Source organism: Rhinopithecus bieti, unplaced genomic scaffold, assembly GCF_001698545.2.
Source record: "Rhinopithecus bieti isolate Rb0 unplaced genomic scaffold, ASM169854v2 scaffold_13400, whole genome shotgun sequence".
NCBI lineage: Eukaryota > Metazoa > Chordata > Mammalia > Primates > Cercopithecidae > Rhinopithecus > Rhinopithecus bieti.
In genome coordinates, this window is record NW_016807991.1 from 5589509 (window position 1) to 5612354 (window position 22846).

General features: G+C 42.8%; 1 protein-coding gene across 1 annotated transcript in view; it reads right to left on the reverse strand.

The window, feature by feature from the left end:
* The window catches only part of NFX1 (nuclear transcription factor, X-box binding 1), an 85806-nt gene that overhangs the window by 50045 nt on the left and 12915 nt on the right, over positions 1-22846 (reverse strand). The window contains exons 4-9 of the mRNA XM_017884597.1: positions 22475-22552; positions 18418-18523; positions 14674-14745; positions 12050-12189; positions 6463-6562; positions 6165-6382 (exon numbers count right to left, since the gene is read on the reverse strand). Coding sequence (XP_017740086.1) covers positions 6165-6382; positions 6463-6562; positions 12050-12189; positions 14674-14745; positions 18418-18523; positions 22475-22552 — 714 coding nt within the window. The remainder of the gene's footprint in view (positions 1-6164; positions 6383-6462; positions 6563-12049; positions 12190-14673; positions 14746-18417; positions 18524-22474; positions 22553-22846) is intronic.

The following is a 22846-nucleotide window of genomic DNA, read 5'->3' on the forward strand; positions in this document are numbered from 1 at the left end:
TTTCAGCACTTTGAATATGTCTTCTGCCTTCTGGTTGTTACATGTTCTCCATTGTTTCTGACGAGAAGTCCACTGTTAAGCTTACAAAGGTTCCCTTGTATGTGATAAGTCATTTTTCTCTTGTTGCTTTCAAGACTTTCTCCTTCTGATTAACTTTTAGCATTTTCATTATGCATCTAGGTGTGAATCTCTTTCCTACCTGGAGTTTACTGAGTTTCTTGGATGTGTAGTGTTTTTCAATAAATTTGAAAGTTTTTATCTATTGTTTCATCAAATATTTTTCTGCTTCTTTCTACTCTCCTCCTCATATTCCCATCACATGTACACTGATACAGTTAAACATGTCCCACATTTCTGAGACTCTGTTCCTTTCTCTTTATTATATTTTCTCTCTGTCCCTTGGGTTATATAATCCCTTTTTTTTTTTTTTGAGATGGAATCTCACTCTGTCACCCAGGCTGGAGTGCAGTGGCGCAATCTCGGCTCACTGCAAGCTCCGCCTCCCGGGTTCACGCCATTCTTCTGCCTCAGCCTCCCGAGTAGCTGGGACTACAGGTGCCAACCACCAGGCCTGACTAATTTTTTTTTTGTATACTTAGTAGAGACGGGGTTTCACCATGTTAGCCAGGATGGTCTTAATCTCCTGATCTCGTGATCCGTCTGTCTCGGCCTCCCAATCCCAGCGTGGCTGGGATTACAGTCGCGAGCCACTGCACCCGGCCGAATCTCTTACAATCTATTTTCATGTGCACTAATCGTTTCTTCTGCCAGCTCAAATCTACTATTGAGCTGGCAGAAGAAAACTTTAATGAAGTTTTCTTCTTCCTTTGAGAATGGGTCTTACTTTGTTGCCCAGGCTGGAGAGCAGTGGCATGATCACACCTTGCTGCAACCTCGACCTCTTGGGCTCAAACAATCCTCCCACCTCAGCCTCCTGAGCAACTGGGATCACAGGCGTGTGCCACCCTGCCCACCTAAATTTAATTTTTGTTTTTTTGAGATGGAGTCTTACTCTCTCGTCCATGCTGGAGTGCAGGGGTGTGATCTCGGTTCACTGCAACTTCCGCCTACTGGGTTCAAGCAACTCTCCTGCCTCAGCCTTCCAAATAGTCGGGATTACAGGCGCGTGCCACCATGCCCAGCTAATTTTTGTATTTTTAGTAGAGACAAGATTTCACCATGTTGGCTAGGCTGATCTCGAACTCCTGATCTCAAGTGATCTGCCTGCCTCAGCCTCCCAAAGTGCTGAGACTACAGGCATGAGCCACTGTGCCTGGCCTAAGTTTTTAAAATTTTTTGTAGAGATACGGTCTCACTACCTGCTCAGGCTGGTCTTGAACTCCTGGGCTTAAGCAATTCTCTTGCCTCCACCTCTCAAAGCACTGGGATTCAGGCATGAGCCACTGTACCCAGCCTAATGAATTTTTCATTTAAGTTATCCTACTTTTAAACTTCAGAATTTCCATTTGGCTCTTTTTTAAAACTAGTTTCAGCCTCTTTTATCAATATTCTCTATTTGATGAGACATCATCTTCACACTTTTCTTTACCTCTTTAAGCATGGCTTCCCTTCAGTTCTTTGAAGGTATTTTTTTTTTTTTTTTTGAGACAAAGTCTTGCTCTGTTGCACAGGCATAATCTCGGCTCACTGCAACCTCTGCCTCCTGGGTTCAAGCAATTCTCCTGCCTCAGCCGCCCGAGCAGCTGGGACCACAGGCGCATACCAACATGCCCGGCTAATTTTTGTATTTTTAGTAGAGACAGGGTTTCACCATGTCAGCCAGGCTGGTTTTGAACTCCTGACCTTGTGATCCACCTGCCTCAGCCTCCCAAAGTGCTGGCATTACAGGCATGGGCCACCATGCCGGACCCAGATCTTGGAACATATTTATTATGATTATCCTAAAGTCTTTGTTAAATCTGACATCTGGTCACTCTCACAGGCAGTTTCTGTTGCCTGTTTTTTCCCTGTTTCTTTGCATATTTCATAGTTTTTCTTGGAAATTAGACATCTTAGCTAATATAGCAACTCTGGATACTGCTTCCCCTCTCCACAGCTTGTTTTTGTTGTGGTTGCTTATTTACTTGTTTTGTGATTTGGCTAGACTATTTCAGTGAAGTCTATTTTCCCTACAGCATGAAGCCATTTGGATGGCACAGCCTTAGGGGTACAAACTGACCCTGGAATGACAGTGGTTTCAAGCAGGGCTCTCTTTGTCTCGATCCCCGATCTCTCTGTTAAACTGTGTGCCTTATTTGGATTACGCTCAGCCCTGATGACCCATTAATTGCAGTTCTATTGTTTTTGACAATGTTCCAGGGCATCAATTGCTCAGCAGTCTGATCCAATTAAATTTGGGCAGGAATAGTCTTTGCTGTAAGTCTTTCAGATTAGTTCTGACCCGAGGAGGGCTCCTCTTAGCTACCCTTCCCTGATTCTCTCTGATGAACTAGATGACCTACAGTTTAGTTACTGTTCTTTAATAAGGTATGCTATCATTTTCTAAAGAGTCCTTAGGCCTGTACTTCCCCACACTGTTTCAAATAAAGTCAGTTCCTTGGGAGAGTACTTCGGAGCTCTCTTTTGTTATGAACTGTCTCTCCCCCTGGGAAAGGTCTCTGAGGCACTACTCTGGGTGTTGGGTGGGATAGTAGCCTCCTGACTTCTTGGCTTGCTTCTCTCAGTGGAACCTCCGCCCTACGAATGAGCTGAGGTGAGGACGATTAGGGCTCCAGTTCTGCTGCAAATGGGATGGAGCCTCCATTCTGTAAGCTTGGTGGAGAAAGGGAGACCTAACCTCTCAGCTGCACTCACTAGAATTTCAGCCTCTTCAACTTGAAGTTGGAGGGGAAGAGAAATGTTGACAATGTGGCCTTCCCAGTGAGATACGGTAAACCTGACTGGGAGTTGAGGGGAGAAGAAGCCCCATCTTCTTGTCCAACTTATCCTGAGTGGAGATTTGTCAAGCTGAGCTGAGGGGAGGAGGAAGGAACTGGCTAGGGCTCAATGCCACAGACTCTTGCTGTTGTTTACCAGAGTTTTAGTAGATTTTGTTGAAAAAATATGTCTTCATTTGATGTATGCTCTTAGAGCAATTCCTAGAGACTGTTTTTTTTTTTTGAGATGGAGTCTTGCTCTGTCACCCAGGCTGGAGTGCAGTGGCATGATCTCAGTTCACTGCAACTGCTGCCCCCCTGCCTGGGTTCAAGTGATTCCCCTGCCTCAGCCTCCTGAGTAGCTGGGATTATAGGCATGTGCCACCATGCCTGGCTAATTTTTGTATTTTTAGTAGAGATCGGGTTTCATCATGTTGGCCGGGCTAGTGCTGAACTCCTGACCTCAAGTAATCTGCCCGCCTCAGCCTCCCAAAGTGTTGGGGACTTCAGGTGTGAGCCACTGTACCCAGCCTCCAGAAACTTTTAATCGTTGACTTTTTTTTTTTTTTTTTGAGACAGGGTCTTGCTCTGTCAGTCAGGTTGGAATGCAATGCTGCATTCATGGCTCACTGCAGCCTCAACATTCCAGGGTCAAGTGATCCTTTTGCCTCAGCCTCCCAGGTAGCTAGGACCACAGGCACGTGCCACCATACCCACGTGAATAAAAAATGTTTTTGGTACACACAGGGTCTTGCCATGTTGCCCAGGCTGGTCTCAAAATCCTGGACTCCCACCTCGGCCTCCCAAAGTGCTGAGATTATAGGTATGAGTCACCATGCCCGGCCTCGATGGTTGCTTTTTGATAGTTCTCCCCAGCTTTGTTTGTTTTACTGGGAAGCAGATATATGGGAGCTCCTCATGCTACCATCCTTAAAGTAGAACTCTATCCAGTCTCTTGTACTGAAGCTGTGCCTCTGGGATGGAAATTTCCTACTGAGTGGGATACCAAAAGACCTAAGCAAGCTTTCTATAGATAAGCTAGGTTTGAACAAACCCGACAGTCATTGTTATCACTAGCCATAGGCTTGTCTCTGAGCTTCTCAGTCAACTCAGTCTATTTCCTTAAAGGTTTTCCATGATATCCGCTGAGGTATAGCAGGTACCCTCTTATCCCTTAACCTGGTCTTGTCCCATCCCAAGGTCTGTTGCTGCCAGCTACTACCCTTCTCTTGCTCAAGTCCTTTTGCATTGCCCATTTCACATTTCCTTCTTTTCTCATCACCAATAGGATACGTGAGTGCCAGGGTAGGATTTCTGGTCATTATATATGAAATTCTTATAAAATTGACTCATGTGCTTCCTGAAAAGGGATTTGATTTAGAAGTCATTTGATCTCCGTATCACAGACACATTTTCATGGCAAGCAGAGAACCAACAGATGATTGGCTTTCCTAATGCAGCTGGAACGTGTATTAAAATATAAAAAGAGAGTACTTCTCCTCTATACACAACTTTAAGGTCAGATTGAGAAAAGGATTAAGTAGGGTGTTCCCACTGATTCACGCTGGCACTTGAAAGAAACGTGAACTCTCTCTTTTTGATGAAATGGAAACCAAACCTAAAGATTCTAGCTTTACCTCAGAAGATACATGGTTAGTTTTAGAAATAACTTTCCTATTCAATCTCAGTTGCCTACTTACCATTTTTTCTAAATGCATGGTCTTTCAACAACCACTCAGGAGAGAAGTTGCCAAGTCATTGCAAAACTGCAGACATATACTCCCCAAAGACTGAGTCAGATAGGCTCAGTAGAGTATTACTTTGTATCTAATTCCAATGAGCTTCTTCTGGTTTCTATGTCCAAGTAATCAGAAGCCAAAAATCAGAAGAAAGGGGGAATCATTAAAAGCAGACAGGCAAACATACTAAAAGCACTGACAAGAATACAAACAACAAAAAGCTTCAACGAGCAGATACAACAATTCGAACTGCTCAGTGGTATGGGGCATTAGACTGAGAAACCTCAGCAGGCCCAGGGCATCACTGTATTCAGTGTAATAAAGGAACTGGAGTTCATAAAAATGATGGCTCTGGGTCAATAAGAGAGAAATTACAACACCTTCAGTAACCTCTGTTCAAACACGAAATGTAAATTTTAGAAAAATATTCATCTGGCTGGGCATGGTGGCTCACGTCTATAATCCCAGCACTTTAGGAGGCCAAGGCAGGCAGATCACCCGAGGTCAGGAGTTCAAGACCAGCTTGGCCAACATGGTGAAACCCTGTCTCTACAAAAATACAAAAAAAATTTAACTGGGCATGATGGCAGTTGCCTGTAATTCCAGCTACTCGGGAGGCTGAGGCAGGAGAATCGTTTGAACCCAGGAGGTGGAGGTTGCAGTGAGTCAAGATCGTGCCAATGCACTCCAGCCTGGGCAATAGAGCGAGACTCTGTCTCAAAAAAAAAAAAAAAAACCTCCGGAAAAAAAAAAAGAAAAATATTCATTCAAAATGATTTTAAATAGGTGCTATCCTCAGCTACATGGGAAACTTAGCTACACAGACTGACATTCTTGAATGATCTAAATGGCTGAGGTTTTACTGTACTTACAATTTTAGTTTTTTGGCCAGGTACGGCAGCTTACACCTGTAATCCCAGCACTTTGGGAACCCAAGGCGGGCGGATTACTTGATGCCAGGAGTTCGAGACCAGCCTGGTCAACATGGCGAAACCCCGTCTCTATTAAAAATACAAAAATTAGCTGGGCGTGGTGGTGTGTGCCTGTAGTCCTAGCTACTTGGGAGGCTGAGACACAAGAATCATTTGAGCCCAGGAGTCGGAGGCTGCAGTGAGCCAAGATTGTACCACTGCACTCGAGCTGGGGCGACAGAGCGAGACTCTGTCTCACCCACAATTAGTTTAGCGTGTTCCTATTATGTGAAAATGCTTTTCAACACTTGCTGAACCCTGGATTGGTATAAATACATACGGCGTTCATAATAGTACAGGCTCCTAAGAGAAATAACCCCTATGGAACCGTAACTCACCACAGTTGTCCAGAGTTAACAATAGAATACCTGAATCAGAGAGATCACTTGGGCAAATGTATGGGTTTTCGCAAGCATATTTTGAGAAGGAAAGAAAAAGTACCTACATAAATTTGATCATAATATTTAGAAACCTCTGATATTGTAACTGGCACTTACTTCCATGTTGCTTAAGCACTCACTGCTGCCAAACATTTACAATAATATTTTTAAAGCTTACTTTATACGCTTACTAGTTACCTAAGGAGCCACAAGGCAGAGGCTTGCCGCACACTTTTCCACATGAAGGCACAGGGTCCATGCATGTTTTCCGACCACTACTTCCAAGTTCTAGCAATTGGCTGAGAGGAGTTTGGCCACAGGGGCAACAGCGCACCAGTGGGGGGAGCCGTGGGCATGGCTGGCAGGGCTGAGGGTGACACACTTGCGAACATGTATGGTTACCGCATTTCAAGTCCCTGTTAAGAAGAACACACTATTATATAATTGTTGCATAAAGTGCAGCTTTAGTTCAACTGAGGAAAATGTGAAACCTTACTTGCCACATATCTTTAAACAGCTGAAATCCCCAAATCCATCAGACTTTCCTACATCGGTTCCACATAACACATCTCGGGAGGTGCTGCCGCAATAGCATACTTGAAGAGAAAATTTCAAAAACAAAAAATTAGTAACATGTATGGGTTCTTAAAATATCCCAAATAATCTGTAAGAAAATACAAAATGCGGGCCCAGCACAGTGGCTCACGCCTGTAATCCCAGCACTCTGGGAGGCCAACAGAGTACTGATCAGACCTCATGCAGAAATAAGTATAGTCTATACAGCAGCTCTAAGACCCATCTAAGAGCTTTACCATAGGAAGAAATAAAAAAGGCCTTGTCAAACTATTAATATCTCATAATGCCTCTGCAGCACATTCCAAGAACAGCATCAGAGTGAAGCAACCTTTTAATTAAGAGAACACTATCTGGTCCATAAGGCCATGGTTGAACACCGTTCGCTGTGAGGCTCCTGGGGGTCCTCTGGTGATGTTACAGGGAATGGACAAGCTAAGCTGGTAGTAGTGGTGGAGGAGCTCTCATCTGGATCTCCCATCCTCACTTCAACCCAAGAAGCACAGGTTTCATACTTTATGTCAGGGTTTACATAAAACGCTTGTAAAAAGGTCCCCGTTGCTAAAAGCAATTTAAAATTGGCATGAGAGTATAAGCTCTAATGATCAGAATAAACACAGTATTATAAAACATATCAAATTTTAAAATCATGTATATAATAAAATAAAATAGAAACCTTCTAATAAGGCATTAAAATAATAGTCATAAAATAAAATCGTACATTAAACAGAACCAAAAAGTTTCACTGAAACATGGGAAAAGGAAAGCCTCAAATCATTGAAGATATAATTAAGACTTTTTGTTTTTCAGACGAAGTCTCACTCTGTCGCCCAGGCTGGAGTGCAGTGGCATGATCTTGGCTCCCTGCAACCTCCGCCTCCCCAGTTCACACAATTCTCCTGCCTCAGCCTCCCAAGTAGCTGAGATTATAGGGGCCCGCCACCACGCCCAGCTAATTTCTGTATTTTTAGTAGAGATGGGGTTTCACCATGTTGGCTAGGCTGGTCTTGAACTCCAGAGCTCAGGTGATCCACCCGCCCCAGCCGCCCAAAGGGCTGGGATTACAGGCATGAGCCACCACGCCTGGCAATAATCAAGATTCTCGACTTTTTTTTTTTTTTTTTTAAAGACAGGGTCTCACTTTGCTGCCCAGCTGGAGTACAGTGGTATGAACACAGCTTACTGCAGCCTTGACCTCCCAAAGTGCTGGGATTACAGTGAGCCTCGACCTCCCAAAGTGCCGGGATTACAGTGAGCCACTGTGCCTGCCTTGACTTTTTTTTTAATTAGCTGAATTTAAGATTCAAGGATTCTTTATTTTTAAAATACACATTCCATCTTTCAGTAAGTACATGTGCAATTTCTTTTCTTTTCTTTTTTTTTTTGAGACAGGGCCTCACTTTGTCACCCAGGCTGGAGTGCAGTCATGTGAACACAGCTCACTGCAGCCTCAAACTCCCAGGCTCAAGCGATCTTCCCGCTTCAGCCCCTCAAGCAGCTGGGAGTACAGGTGCATGCCACCACACCTGGATAGCTTTTGTATTTTTTGTAGAGATGGGGTTTTGCCATGTTGCCCAAACTGGTCTCAAACTCCTGGGCTCAAGGGATCAGCCCATCCCGGCCTCCCAAAATGCTGGGATTACAGGTGTGAGCCACTTCACCTGGCCTATATGCAATTTCATCCCCCATTCTAAAACTCACTTGTTCATTTAATAAAAACTGATTTGATAAATTAATAAAGATTCAGAAAATAAACTAAATATTTGTAGAATCAATGAACTGGTAAAGAAACCCTGGCAACTGGGAGCTTTTGCTAGTAGGCTTTTCTTTGATAAGTTTCTGCTCAAACAGAACAAAGGCTTTTTACAGAGTTAATGAATAGAAAGCTGTGAACAAAAGAATCAAGGGTCAGAACGGGTAACAATAAAAAGAAAATTGAGTTCCTGATGAAAAAATCTGAGTAAATATTAAAAAGCTCTCCTAGGCACAAGAAACAGAAAAATGAGCAGGTGACAGAAGAATTAGGTAGAGTCACAGCTGGTTAAATAGTATTAAGGAACCAAAGGACCCTGTTGCCAGCCTTAAACCATTTAGTATTTTATCAACATATCAACCGGTGCCCCCGGTCTCGGCTCCCGCCGCGCTGCCTGCCAGCTCCGCTGCGGAGAACAAGACAAAGCCCCGCGGGGACAGCAGGCGGGCTTGGGGCTGGAGCAGCTGCTGGGGACACGGGACCCTTGGCGGCGCGGGCCGGGGAGCCAGACTTCTTGATGCAGCTGGAGGATTACACGCCTATGATCCCAGAACGCCTACAATCCCAGATGCAGTGACTGGTTACTACCTGAACCGTGCTGGCTTTGAGGCCTCAGACCCACGCATAATTCGGCTCATCTCCCTAGCTGCCCAGAAATTCATCTCAGATATTGCCAATGATGCCCTACAGCACTGCAAAATGAAGGGCACAGCCACTGGCAGCTCCCGGAGCAAGAGCAAGGACTGCAAGTATACTTTAACCATGGAGGACTTGACCCCTGCCCTCAGCGAGTATGGCATCAATGTGAAGAAGCTGCACTGCTTCACCTGAGCCACCCAACCTAAATGTACTTGTCTGTCTCCATGTTCCCACACCAGCCTGTTTTCATAATAAACTTTATTGTGACAAAAAAAAAAAAAGAAAGAAAGGGATCCTAGAACTATAATTCAAGAAGATAAACTATTTACATAGCCAAAATATTCTGCTAGATAACTAATGTGGAAAAACAAAAAGTCTTCAAAACTGGGTTTGAAAAATCAACTGAACAGAAACAAGGAGGAAGAGACTGGGATCAATACAAATTTGTACAAAAAAGACTTGGGTGATTTAGTTGAGTAAAAGCCCACTATGAATCAAGAGCTAAAAACAGCAGAAGCCAGGCATGGTGGTGTGCATCTGTAGTCCCAGCTACTTGGGAAGCTGAGGCAGGAGAATCTGCACTCCGGTCTGTATGACAGAACGAGATCCAAAAAAAAAAAAAAAGGCTTAGGATAGAGAGCTTTTCTACACTTCCTGCTAATTACAGATCCATATGACATAACAGATAATCAAACTGGGCACAGGCAACTCTTCATTCTCTTGAAGAGACTTAAAAACAGGGGCTGGAACATATTATCCCATTTTCAGCCTGGGATAAAACTTGAGGAAGCACTCACAGGCAGGGGTCAGGATTCACAACAGGCTTCAAGGCTTCCATTGAAGCCTTGAAGTTTTATTCTACAGAGAACAGACTACAGAAATTTTAGTCTGGAAAATAATCAGGACACATTTAATCAGTCATCTGTCTCAGTGAAAAATCTCAAAAATGTACTCAAAAAACACCGAGTTTTGAGCAATACTGGTTTTGGTGGATACCACAAGAAGACTGGCATTGCTGTGAACAATCTGGCCACTTTTATTCTGAGACAGAGTCGGGTTCTGTCACCCAGGCTGGAGTGCGGTAGTGTGATCTCGGCTCACTGTAACCTCCGCCTCCTGGGCTCAAGTCATCCTTCCACTTCAGCCTCCCAAGTAGCTGGGACTACAGGTGCATGCCACCATGTCTGGCTAATTTTTTTTTTTTGATTAGAGATGCATTTTTGCCATGTTGCCCAAGTGGGTCTCAAACTGCTAGGCTCAAGTGATCCACCCGCCCTGACCTCCTAAAGTTCATAAGCTACTGTGCCCCGCCCAATCTAGCCACTTTTAAGAGGATGTGTGGTCTGTGAGCACATTTCACAGGGAAGAAATGAAGCAATCACAGCTGTTAGGCCTGAAAGGAAACACTGGGAAAATATACGACAGCTGATTTTGAACAACCCAGGAGGAACATGAAATGTAGAGAAAGGCAGACCAAGGAGAGAGTGTATTTCAGGGAAGCAGATTTTGGCTCAATAAAAGAAAAAACTGGGACAATTAGAGTTGTATCATGACCAAACAGCCTACCTAAAAATACAGTGAGCTTTCAGGCTGTTTAATCAGCGACTGAGAAACTGACAACATTCACTTTGGAGAGCAAAGGGGAGATAACTGCACTAAGAGAAAATAAAATTAGATTCCTTTTTTTTTTTTTTTGAGACAGAGTTTCACTCTTGTTGCCCAGGCTGGAGTGCAATGGCACGATCTTAGCTCACTGCAACCTCTGCTTCCCAGATTCAAGCGATTCTCCTGCCTCAGCCTCCAAGTACCTGGGATTATAGGTGCCCACCACCACGCCCCGGCTATAAAATTAGATTCTTCTCTCCCATTTCTAGATTGCAGTAATGGAGAGGAAGAGAAAAACTGAAAACATCAAAAACATAAACTTATATTCACAATTCAAAAAATTTTTTCTATTCATGTAGATACTTTCTTTTTTCCCATTGATGTACAGCTAGGATACAATAAACACAAATATTTTACATATTCAGTTTTGACTGGTTTCTGATATCTTTTGGTAATTGTATACATCTGTGTAACTAACACCCAAAACAAGATATCAAACATTTCTATCAACCAAGAAACTGTGTGTCCCTTCCCCTAATTTCCACCACTAGGCAATCACTTTCTAATTTTTATTATGAAAAATTAGTTTTATATGTTCTTAGATTTCACATATGTTCGTTTTATTATTATTATGTTTTTTTAGACTGAGTCTCATTCTGTTGTCCAGGCTAGAGTGTAGTGGCGCGATCTCGGCTCACTGCAACCTCTACCTCCCGAGTTCAAGTGATTCTCTTGCTTCAGCCTCTTGAGTATCTGGGATTACAGGTGCCCACCACCACGACCAGATAATTTTTGTATTTTTAGTAGAGACAGCATTTCACCATGCTGGCCAGGCTGGTCTCAATCTCCTGACCTCAAGTGATCCACCCACCTCAGCCTCTCAAAGTGCTGGGATTACAGGCGTAAGCCACTGTGCCCGGCCAATTCATTTTTAAAAAGATTATTTTGGTCTTTCTAGGTCCATAATAATCTGGTCCTTTCAAGCAGTTACTTTTAAACAGCATTTTAAAATCTATTTAAATTAGATAGGCCAGGCACGGTGGCTCATGCCTGTAATCCCAGCACTTTGGGAGGCCCAGGCAGGCGTTATCACTTGAGGTCAGGAGTTCGAGACCAGCCTGGTCAACACTGTGAAACCCTATCTACTAAAAACACAAAAATTAGCAAGGTGTGATAGCGGGCACCTGTAATCCCTGCTACTTGGGAGGCTGAGGCAGGAGAATTGCTTGAACTCAGGAGGTGGAGGTTGCAGAGAACTAGGATTACGCCAACGCACTCCAGCCTGGGCGACAGAGTGAGACTCATTTCAAAAAGTAAAAAAAATTATACAGGACAATGACCTATACTGCTATGCAGGTAAAATAAAAAAACTATCTAAGCATTGTATCTCCAGTACTCTCTACTCAAGGTCTTTGTGACTATAAGTCTGACACCAATCAAAGTTTATCAAGACAATCATTAATAAGGTTCCAGAAAAGAACACACATTGCTAGCTGGTGTGCCCACCACTTACCCTGGTTCAAAATGATCTGGCAAGGCTGGCATTGACCCCCATGGCACAGCTCAGCACATTGGTGCTGACCACAGTTCAAAATATTCTCACATGGGTTGGAACAGTGGACTGAGACAGCCTGACCACAGCGAACTGTGTGCCTGCGAAGACAATAGATGTAAAGACAGCATCAGTCTAAAAGTTCCTGTTGGACAACTAAATTAACACTGCGGCCCTAACTCTTCCCCTCAAAACCTACTCAGCCTTTCTCTAACTTCATTTCCCTTACTTACTCCAGTAAGTCTCCCTCCTCCAATCCTTATTTCCTCAATTACTCTCCCCTTCTCCACTCTTTTTCTTCTTCTTCTTCTTCTTTTTTTTTTTTTAAATAGAGACAGGGTCTCACTATGTTGCCCAGACTAATCTCAAACTCCAAGGCTTAAGCGATCTTCCTGCCTCAGGCTCCCAAAGTGCTGGGATTACAGGCTTGATCCACCACGCCTGTCCCACTCTTTCTTCTTTCTCTTCCTTTGTTCTTTTTATTTTCCATCCTGTCTTTCTCTCCTATTTTCTGAGTGGTGAGGAACTGAAGGCTATTCCTGAGTATTTGCTTTATGTGATTTCATCTGAGTTTCACGAAGTGGCATGCATAAGGAGAAAGAACGCTGGGGTGAGGAGTTAGAAGATCTGGGTTCTAGTCCTAGCTCTGCCTGGAGCTTCCACAGTACTTCACAGACAGGGGAGAAGGACAGCTATCATGTACCCAGATCTGACACACTCAGACTAACAGCACAATGGCATTATTCTGAGACCCAGCACTTAGAATATACTATATGTGACTTTGCTTCTGGGTAGGGAAATAAGCTAATTCTAGTTTTGTTCTAATAAACATCCCGATTTTGCTGAAAGAAGGATATAAGAAAGTCTTTTTTTTATTTGTTTATGTGAGACAGAGTCTTGCTCCGTTGCCCAGGCTGGAGTGCAGTGGAGACATCTTGGCTCACTACAACCTCCGCCTTCTGGTTTCAAGCGATTCTCCTGCCTCAACCTCCCCAGTAGCTGGGGCTACAGGCGTGTGTCACCACGTCAGCTAATTTTTGTATTTTTAGTAGAGACAGGGTTTCACCTTGTTGACCCAGCTGGTCTTGAACTCTTAACCTCAAATGATCCACCCACCTCAGCCTCCCAAAGTGCTGGGATTACAGGCGTGAGCCACTACGCCGAGCCGGAGAAAGTACTTTTAGACAATTGTCTTCAGGTCTCTTTCTAGGGTAATGGTTAAGCACTTGCAGTCTACTCTCCTACAAGAAGAGTTTTATCTGATCCCCGACTCTCAACTCCATATTTTGTTTTTAAAAGTCACTGTTATATACATAAATGATCAGCTTGCAGTACCTGACCTAATGGCCAACACTGGCCTATTATGCTACCATTCTGCCTAGCACCATGGCTAACATTAACCCCGTGAAGTAGACACTATTATTTCTACTTTATGATAAGAAAAATGAGGTTCAATGAGACCAAGCAACTTGCCCAGAACAAACAACCAGTAAGTGACAGAACCAGGATCTGACCTTTCCGAGTCAAAACACTTACATGTAATCTCAGGCCACATAGCTATCCTCATAAGTTCAGTAAAGCTAAACAAATGCACCTCACTGAAAATCTGCATGATTCATCTCATCCTGTGGTTCAGAAATCATTTTAAGATCTTACTGGGCCTCAGAGACACTCCACAGCTATCAGTGATCCTTGTACTAACCACGTAGGAGACCTTGTATTATAATGGAACAAGGGTGGGCTCTGGAGTCACCTATTCTTTCATTCAACAATATTCATTAAAAGATTCCTAGATGCAAGATACTGTGCTAGGCACAGGAAACTGGTCCCGGCCTCCTCGACCTTAACAGGCCTGGGTTCAACTCCTGGTTCTGTCACCCACTAGAGAGGTTAAAAAAAAATCCTTGTCGACTGAATGCGGTGGCTCACACTTGTAATTCCAGCACTTTGGGAGGCCGAGGCAGGTGGATCACGAGGTCAATAGTTCAAGACCAGCCTGGCTAAGATGGTGAAACCCCATCTCTACTAAAAATACAAAAATTAACCGGGTGCGGTAGCAGGTGCCTGTAATCCCAGCTACTTGGCAGGCTAAGGCAGGAGAATTGCTTGAACCCAAGTGGCAGAGGTTGCAGTGAGCTGAGATCGTGCCACTGCACTCCAGCCTGGGTGACAGACCGAGACTCTGTCTCAAAAAAAAAAAAAAAAAAAAAAAAAAAAAAAATCCTTGTCACTTTGGTATTTTACCTGAAATAATGGGTAGTCTCACAATCTCACTGTGTGTATAATTTCTTAATCACTTACAAGATTACAAAATAGGGTCACGGGCAGCACAGGGAACTACTATAGAAAAGCACTATCGGTGGTGCTTTTGGTCTCTCAAGTTGCCCACTTGGCTCTCTTCCAAGTTGTACTTTCCTTCTGTCCTCTCCTTCCTGTTCTAAAGCTTTAAGAAAATAAATAAATAAAGTACTATTCATGCCTACCATTTATTTGTATCTACCTACTATTCTTTTATTTTAGAAATTCACAAGTCAATCATGCACGTGAAAACTGAGGTCTTCTTTAGAGTGCAATTTTAACTTTACCTGGTTCGTCCACATTCACATGTTTTTGTCATAAAGGCAGGGCAGGGTGGGCAGGGTCCTGGATGGCAGAGACTGAAAGAGAAAGGTTTCACTGAATAAACCACAGCCATGTATCCAAATCCAAACAAAGCTGTCCTAGCTGGGTCTTATTGTGAATATGGCAACAAATAAATCTACTCTGACATGTCTTTGTATTTGTTTAAAGTTGATTAAACTATTTGAACAAAGATATCAACTGTACTTTTATGTGCAAAAAACTGACGTCATTATCACCATAGACTATTTAACCAGAGAAGTAAATCCCAAGTCAAAATACTGGTTATATTTGGGTTTGAGAGTCAAAGATGACATTTTGAAATATGGTCTTGGTCCACTTACAACAGTGTATGGGGATGAAAACAGTTTGCTACTCAGGTAAAGGCAGAATGGCTAATAGGGTCCTGTAGAAGATCAGAGTCCAAGCAAGGTAACAGAACTCAAATCTACTGGGTCCGTAAGAAGTACAGACATACTCTTCATCAGCTGTTGAAGTAATAATCAGGCACTGGGCTCACAATGGAACAGTGAAAAGAAGGCTGACATGAGGGGAGGCATGCTGGTGAGTAACACGGAGAGAATGAAAGAAAGGGGTCATACAAAGAACTGGGCTGAGTGATATGCTATAGGTCAGAATTAACCCTCTGAAAAATGCTTTTTTTAGGAGCTATATTATAGAGACCAATAGAAAAAAGTTACAATATGGAATTTGTATATTCAAATAAATACTGTCCTCTTCAAAGCAGACACTTTGGCAAATTACACAGCGGTACAGAAATACCACTACTTAAAACATTTTGGGAACTTCTACGACAACTGTCTTTGGAGTAGGAGGGGTATATTCCAGGTGGCAAATCACAACCCTTTGGGAATCAAAAGCCAATCGGAGCCAAGACAAATGAATCAGATGGGTGTGACAGGACCCTGATTCACTGCTAGTGAAAATGTAAAATGGTATGGCCACTTTTAAGACAGTTTTGCAGTTTCGTACAAAACTAAACATAGTCTTACCATACAATTTAATAATTACACTCCTAGTTACCTAACTGAGTTAAAAACTTATATCCAGGGCTGGGCACAGTGCCTCATGACTGTAATACCATCACTTTGGGAGGCCAAAGAGGGAGTGTGCTTATAAAGTGCTTTAGTGTGCTTATAAAGTGGTCTGGCTGGAATGTTTAGTTTCTGTGAAACTCCTAAACAAGCTCTGATAATTCCTAAATAAGGTTTAAACATTGAAAACAATACAGGAACAAGTGTCTAGTTTTCTAAGGTGACTCATTCTGATAGACAATACCCATATGAGACATAAGTTTAAGCATGTTTCTTTAAAGATGAGTATCATTATTCAACAGCTATATTTTACATATACCTCAATCCTTTTGGGTGAAACAATTTTCATTGCTTGTCAGGTGTGGGTGATTCTAGGTTATTTCAAATATCCCAGAAGCCGAGACTCAATCTCAGGTTTTCTTAACTTTTAGACCAGAGGTTCACAACACTGGCTATATACTGGACATGCCTGGAGAGCTTTTAAAAATATAGATGTTCACACCAGGCATGGTGGCTCACACCTGTACTCTCAGCACTTTGGGAGGCTGAGGTGGGAGAATAGCTTGAGCCCAGGAGTTCGAGGGTGCAGTAAACTACGATAGCATCACTGCACTCAAGCCTGGGCAACAGAGCGAAACCCTGTCTCTATGGCTTTTGAGCCCTAACAAGTGTAAATGAGAGAAACCAAAGCTTTCTTGGAGACCAGAAAAGTGCTACTGGGGAATAGGTTTCAGCAACCTCTATGTTGCTGAAAGTAAAAGAAAGTTCCCAAGTGTGACAGCTCCAGAGCCACAAAAGAGCAGGAGCAGGTTTTAAAGTGTTCTTTTCTTTCAGACATGGTGCTGATCACGTGATCTGCATCAGTTTTCATCTCTGGTAGTCATGAAAGCTTTGGAAAAATGGTCCATGCAGAGGATTAACTTATTATTGAATTTACTGAAAATGACACCTAATGGCAGGAATAGCTTAAATCCTTCCTAAGGAAGGATCTATGCGAGCAGTCAAAGAGAAGGAGGTATCTGACTGCCCAGCAGATCACAGGCCATGCTGTCTAGCCCAGTCTAAAACAGTTCTACTCCCACTGACATTTCCCCAGCACTACCACCATGCCTTGATCACAAGGCCCTGGTCCAATACTATCCCTGCTCCAAGCAGTAGAAACACCAAGATAACACTCTGATGCCTCCTTTACTCTTAGACTTGGGTACCAAAAGTAAGAATTGTCATTTTTTGATCACTTGCCAGAGTCTCTACCGAGCCACATAGGTATACTAACTCATTTAATTTTCCTAGAACCCTATAAGTATTATTATTACTATCATCATTATTTTACAGATGCAGGCTTAGATAAGTTAAGTAACTTGCCCAAGGTCATGTAACTGTTTAAGTAACTTGAACCTAAGATTTAAACCTTTGTCCGAAGTCAAGGCCTGTAGAAACTTACTTGTAACTGATCAACTGTTTTTCTATTACTGTGCATTTTTTGGTATTTAGAAGCTGACTGCATACAGTCTACTTATTTATTTATTATTTTTAGAGACAGGGTCTTGCTTTGTTGCCCAGGCTGGAGTGCAATGATGCAACTACACACTGTAGCCTTGAGCTCCTGGATTCAAATGATCCTCCTCGCTCAGCCTCCCAAGTAGCTGGGACTATAGGTGTGTGCCACCACACCCGGCTAATTTTAAATTTTTTTGTAGAGATGGGGCCTCACTTTGTTGCCTAGTCTGATCTAGAACTCCTGGCCTCAAGCAATCCTCCTGCCTTGGCTTCCCAACGTGTTGGGATTACAGGCATGAGCCACTGTGTCTGGCTTACGGATATATTCTAAAGCTGGCTGTTTATTGTAGGGAAAAGACTGACATCCTATGGCTGGGTGTGGTGGCTCACACCAGGAATCCTGGCATGTTGGGAGGCTGAGAAGAGCAGACCGTTTGAGGCCAGGAGTTCAAGACCAACCTGGGCAACATGGCAAAACCCCATTTCTACCAAAAAATACAAAAATTAGCCAGGCGTGGTGGCACATTCCTGTAGTCCCAGCTACTCAGGAGGATGAGGTGGGAGAATGGCTTGAGCACAGGAGGTGGCGGTTGCAGTGAGCTGTGATCACGCCACCACACTCCAGCCTGGGTGACAAAGCAAGACCCTGTCTCAAAAAAAAAAAAAAAAAAAAAAAAGATTGACATCTTAGAAATACTGTCTGACCAGGACCCTACACAATTGTCTTTCCCCAGACAGAAGGTTCTCCTATACATTCTCTTGGACCTGGATATCCTGGGTATCAATGGGGGATAAAACATATGAGTCACATTTCTTCTTAGAAGCAAGCAGTGTAATGTAATGGAAGGAGCACTGGCTTTGGAAACCCTAGTTCCATCATGGCCTACCACTGTGACACTGGGCAAGAGGCTTGGCCTTTCTGAGCCTCATCTATAAAGTGGAGATGATAAATATCTATCCATTACTGGGCAGTGGTAAGGATTCAACAAGTTAACTGATGTAGAGTGCCTGGCACAGGGTGATTTGGGACCATTTACTGAGGTCCCATATCACCCTTCATTCCAAACCGTCACATGCTAACCAGATATGTTTACTTAGAGCCACCAGCAAAGCATGTCCACCCAGAATCCCAACGGAACTGGCATGCCAACTTACAGGTTACAGGAATGTGGGCAGTCCTGGCCAGGCTGTTTCTTTCTACAAACCTCACCACAGCTATGTGGAATTTCATTTCTGCTCCACTCAGGATTCTTTACCTTGCCTAGAAAACATCAAATCAGAGAGTCAATGGTACAAACTTCAACCACATCCTCAACTTTAATGAAACAGTGAAGTATAGCTAGACAGCATGCAACTTCAGTGTGGTTTTTACTATTTCAACAAATGTATTATCTCCTATCCTAAAATGAAAAGATAAACATAATGCTATTCATAAAAAGTTTCACCGAGTATGATAAATCTTAAATCTTGGACTACCTGGTAAAGATAAATAAAAAGTCACTTTTACTTATGAAAATACTACCTTGACTAACGAAAACATTTAATTTAAGATAAATACCTATATGACAAGCCGTCTATAAATGGGCTTCTGGACTGATATGCAAATTGTTGCTGCAAGGATCAGAGAGAGGGAATAAGAGAAAAGCACCATGGGGAAAGGGGGGAGGCAGTAAGAGATGGAAAGGACATAAATCCCCTGTGTAGCAGGAACTCACCTATTCCAAAACTATAAAGTAGGCATAAAAGAGCTTATAATTTTATAATCAACATCACTGCAAATCTTCATGGCACATCTTCCATGGACTCAGCAGAGACAGGGAAGAGTAAAATGAAGGCACAGGATTCCTCCTTGCCCTTGAGGAATTCATCCTCACTTTGGCAATTTGCACACTAAATTGCAGCCATCCCCAGTCTATGGCCTCTGCTTTTCTCTCTATATTATCTCTTTCAGAAATTTTATTCATGTTGAGAGGTGCAATCCACCTAAAGGCCATTGATCCCCAAATCCACATTTTCTCTCTTGCCCTGAATCTTCAGATGCAGACCTACATGTCCAAATGTCTGCTGAACATCCTTGCTTGGGGTTTCACGGTCACCTCAAACTGGCTTCATCCACAGCCAAAGTTCACATCCCTCTACAACTCCTCCCTGCTCAGGGTTTCCTATTTCTGTCAGTGACACCAACTCTGTCAGAGTCACACACGCTCAGAAACTACAGTCATCACTCATACCTCTTTTTACTTAATCACCAAGTTGTGTCAATTTTTCCTACACAGTGGCTCTCACCTCATCTCCTCTCCTACTCCTGCCTCTCTACTGGCCAAAACCTCATCTCCAGACTTTTACAAAAGCTTCCCTGCCTCTGTGTTTTTTTGCTCCAATACAGTGCCCTGGTTTTTCCCTAACGTCTCTCAAGAACTCTACCTCTTGTCCCTGACTCCAAATGACGTTTTGGGATTTTTTGCTTTTCTTTCCCCTGCAAGTGTTCTGCATTACACCCTTTTCTCACTCTGTACCCTTTCATCTGCTAGGGTCTTAACTACTCCTCTCAGCTGTGATTCTCATCCTTAAGTCTTGGTCTTTCCTCAAATATTGCTTCCCGCCTATTGGACATATCTCACTGTATGTTCTGCCCACACCTCCAGCCCAACATTTCTAAACTGCAGTCACTGTCCCCACCAGACCTTGTTCTTTTGACCTGCCCTTTTCCTTGGTATTACCATTTCCAAAAGCATGAAACTCTGGAGTCACATTTGAGTTCCTCCCATTCCTACTACTGTTAGGAATCAACCTAACACCATATTTTTCTTCCTATCACACTCATTAGAGGCTTGTACTGTTCTTCATCTGGATTATTGTAAGTCCCAAATTGTTTAGTCTCCAAAATACTCTACTCACTGCTACCAAACCCATCTCCATAAAGAACAACGTTGATGCCCTCAGTGGCTTCCCATAGCCTTCCAAATGAAGTCCCAACATCTGAGACTGGTATCAAAGGATCAGCCCTTCCTTTCCAGTCACCTCCCACTTCTCTACCATCATAGATCTTGGGCTCCATAAGTGGATGAATCACTCTTCTCCCAACAGATCCTAAACCCTGTTGATTTTGAACTGTCTATGCTATTCCCTTCAACATATCTTTCTGCCTACCAAGGTTTTACCTAGTTTACAATGTCAGTTCAATTCTACATCCTTCAAGAAGGCTTCTCTTAAACATCCAGCTGCAAGTCATAACTCACCCCAAAGATCTCCCATAGTACTTTGTACTTCTAGCAGAGTATCGGGCTAATTGTGTCTTAACTCTTAGACTGTAAGCTCTGGTAAGTTAACCTATTTTATTTGCCTTTTTCTTCACAGTGCCTCGAACATTAATAAGTTCTCAATAAAAACATGGTAAACTAATGGTCCCCTGGAAGAACAGTGTGGGGCAAAGTCGTCAGCAAATAAGGCCTTTATGTACACTCTCACATCATTTTGCCACTTTCAGATTATCTTGACCTTCACTCCACATTCTTATACCACCTTAGAGTCTCTCATCTAATTTGCCAGTAAAGGCTTTAACAAGATTTTTAATTCCATTGTGGTACTTTATGTTTAAAAATCCTTCAAAATAAGGTATTAAGTATTGGTATTGTCCTGTTTGCTCAAATTTCCAATGACCTCTTACTTCCAGTTTCATGCTGCCTTTCTGGTAGTAGTATATTCAAGAATATTTATTCCCTCACCTAATACCAATTTAGTATCTATTAAGGCTCAGATTCTGTCAATAAAACATGTAAGACCAGAAAATTCCAAATAAAACAGTGGCCAAAGTGGGAGAGAGAATAACAAAGGAAAGCTTCCTTTGTAAGAGGGCTTTTGGGGTCAGATTTTAAATGATACTGCTGTTAATAATTGAAAGAAAAGAAGGGAAGTCAAGGAGTTCACCAAGGTATTGTGTCTAGAAGATACAGAGTTGATGGTAAATGACTGACTGTGAAAGCTGCTAGCTAAGTAATGGGAAAGGAGAAATATGAGCAAACTGGTTAGAAAAATAAGGAGAGCATGCAGAAAGAAAGAGGAAGAGTTACTTATTTCAAGAAGGGAATGGTCAAAGGTGTCAAGGGCTATCACTCTGCCAAAAAGATTATGAGCTTATAAATCAGCCTTAGATATGGTTGGAAAGGAGTCACTGGTGATTTCTTTGTTTTTATTTTATTTACTTATTTTTTTGAGATGGAGTCTCACTCTGTCACCCAGGCTGGAGTGCAATGGCATGATCTTGGATCACTGCAACCACTGCCTCCCAGGTTCAAGCGATTCTCCTGCCTCAGCCTCCCAAGTATCTGGGATTACAGACATGCGACACCATGCCCAGCTAATTTATTTTAGTAGAGACGGGGTTTCGCCATGTTGGCCAGGCTGGTCTCGAATGCCTGATCTCAAGTGATCCACCTACCTTGGCCTCCCAAAGTTTGTGCTGGGATTACAGGCATAAGCCACTAAGCCCGGCCCATTGGTAATTTCTGAATACAGTTTCAGTGAGGCAACAAGACAGAAGCAAAAATGCAATGCTTCAGGGAGGGAGACAGATAGTAAAGAAACAAAATCTGAAAAATCAACAACTAGAGGGAGGTGAGTCATTAAAAGTTAGGAAAGGAAAAAAAAACATGCAGAAATGGGCTAGCAGCAAGAATGAGCATCTGGGTTACAGGAAGTTTTCCCCTAATACTTAGGGGAACTGAGATATTCAAAAACAAAGAAGTATTCCATAAAGAGGGAAGATGTCAGGATAGAGTTTATAATGCTGGTTTGTAAAAAAACTGTTTCTTATAAATACCAATGACTTTTTTTCTAGGATTAAAATAAACACTGTTATTTACTCATACTGCTCAAATCTGGAATATCAAAGCTGTAACTGCTGGAGGTGAGATGAAGACCATGTCCACAGCTACCTCTGCTACCTGGTCAGGCCTGGTCTCAAGACCAACGAGACCAGCACTACAGCCCAGAAGCAGCATGAGCCTGGTTGGTCATCTCCAAAACAGCCTGTCAGGAGCACAAAGGCCGTGGCTCTAGCTGCGTGATGGACGACATAAATATAGTCTTATAGACTCCTATAGCTTTGAAGTCTCCTTAGTAACTTCTAAAACATGCCCCGCAGATCACCCTTCCTGAACTGAGGTACAATGTATATAGTAAAAGAGACTCCAGTGTATATAAACAAACTTACCACAGAAACAAGTGTAGGTATTAGGAACATGTGCAGAAACATTCTGACAGGCAGGGCACCTCCAACCACTCTGGCCATCTGTCAGGAAAAATGGGAGTAGGCCAAATAAATTTTCTTCCAAAAGCCACATGTAATTAAAAAAATTTAAATCTATAGGAAGCCACAATATTGAAGTAGTGGTAACAATTTCAATGTTAAGCATATCAGATATTTAAGGAACAAATTCACAAAACCGACTGCTTAGCTTGAATACAGCATCTTCCACTGAATATGGGGTTCATTGAAAAAAAAAAAAAAAAAAAAGGCCGGGTGTGGTGGCTCACGCCTGTAATCCCAGGACTTTGGGAAGCAGAGGTGGGTGGATCACGAGGT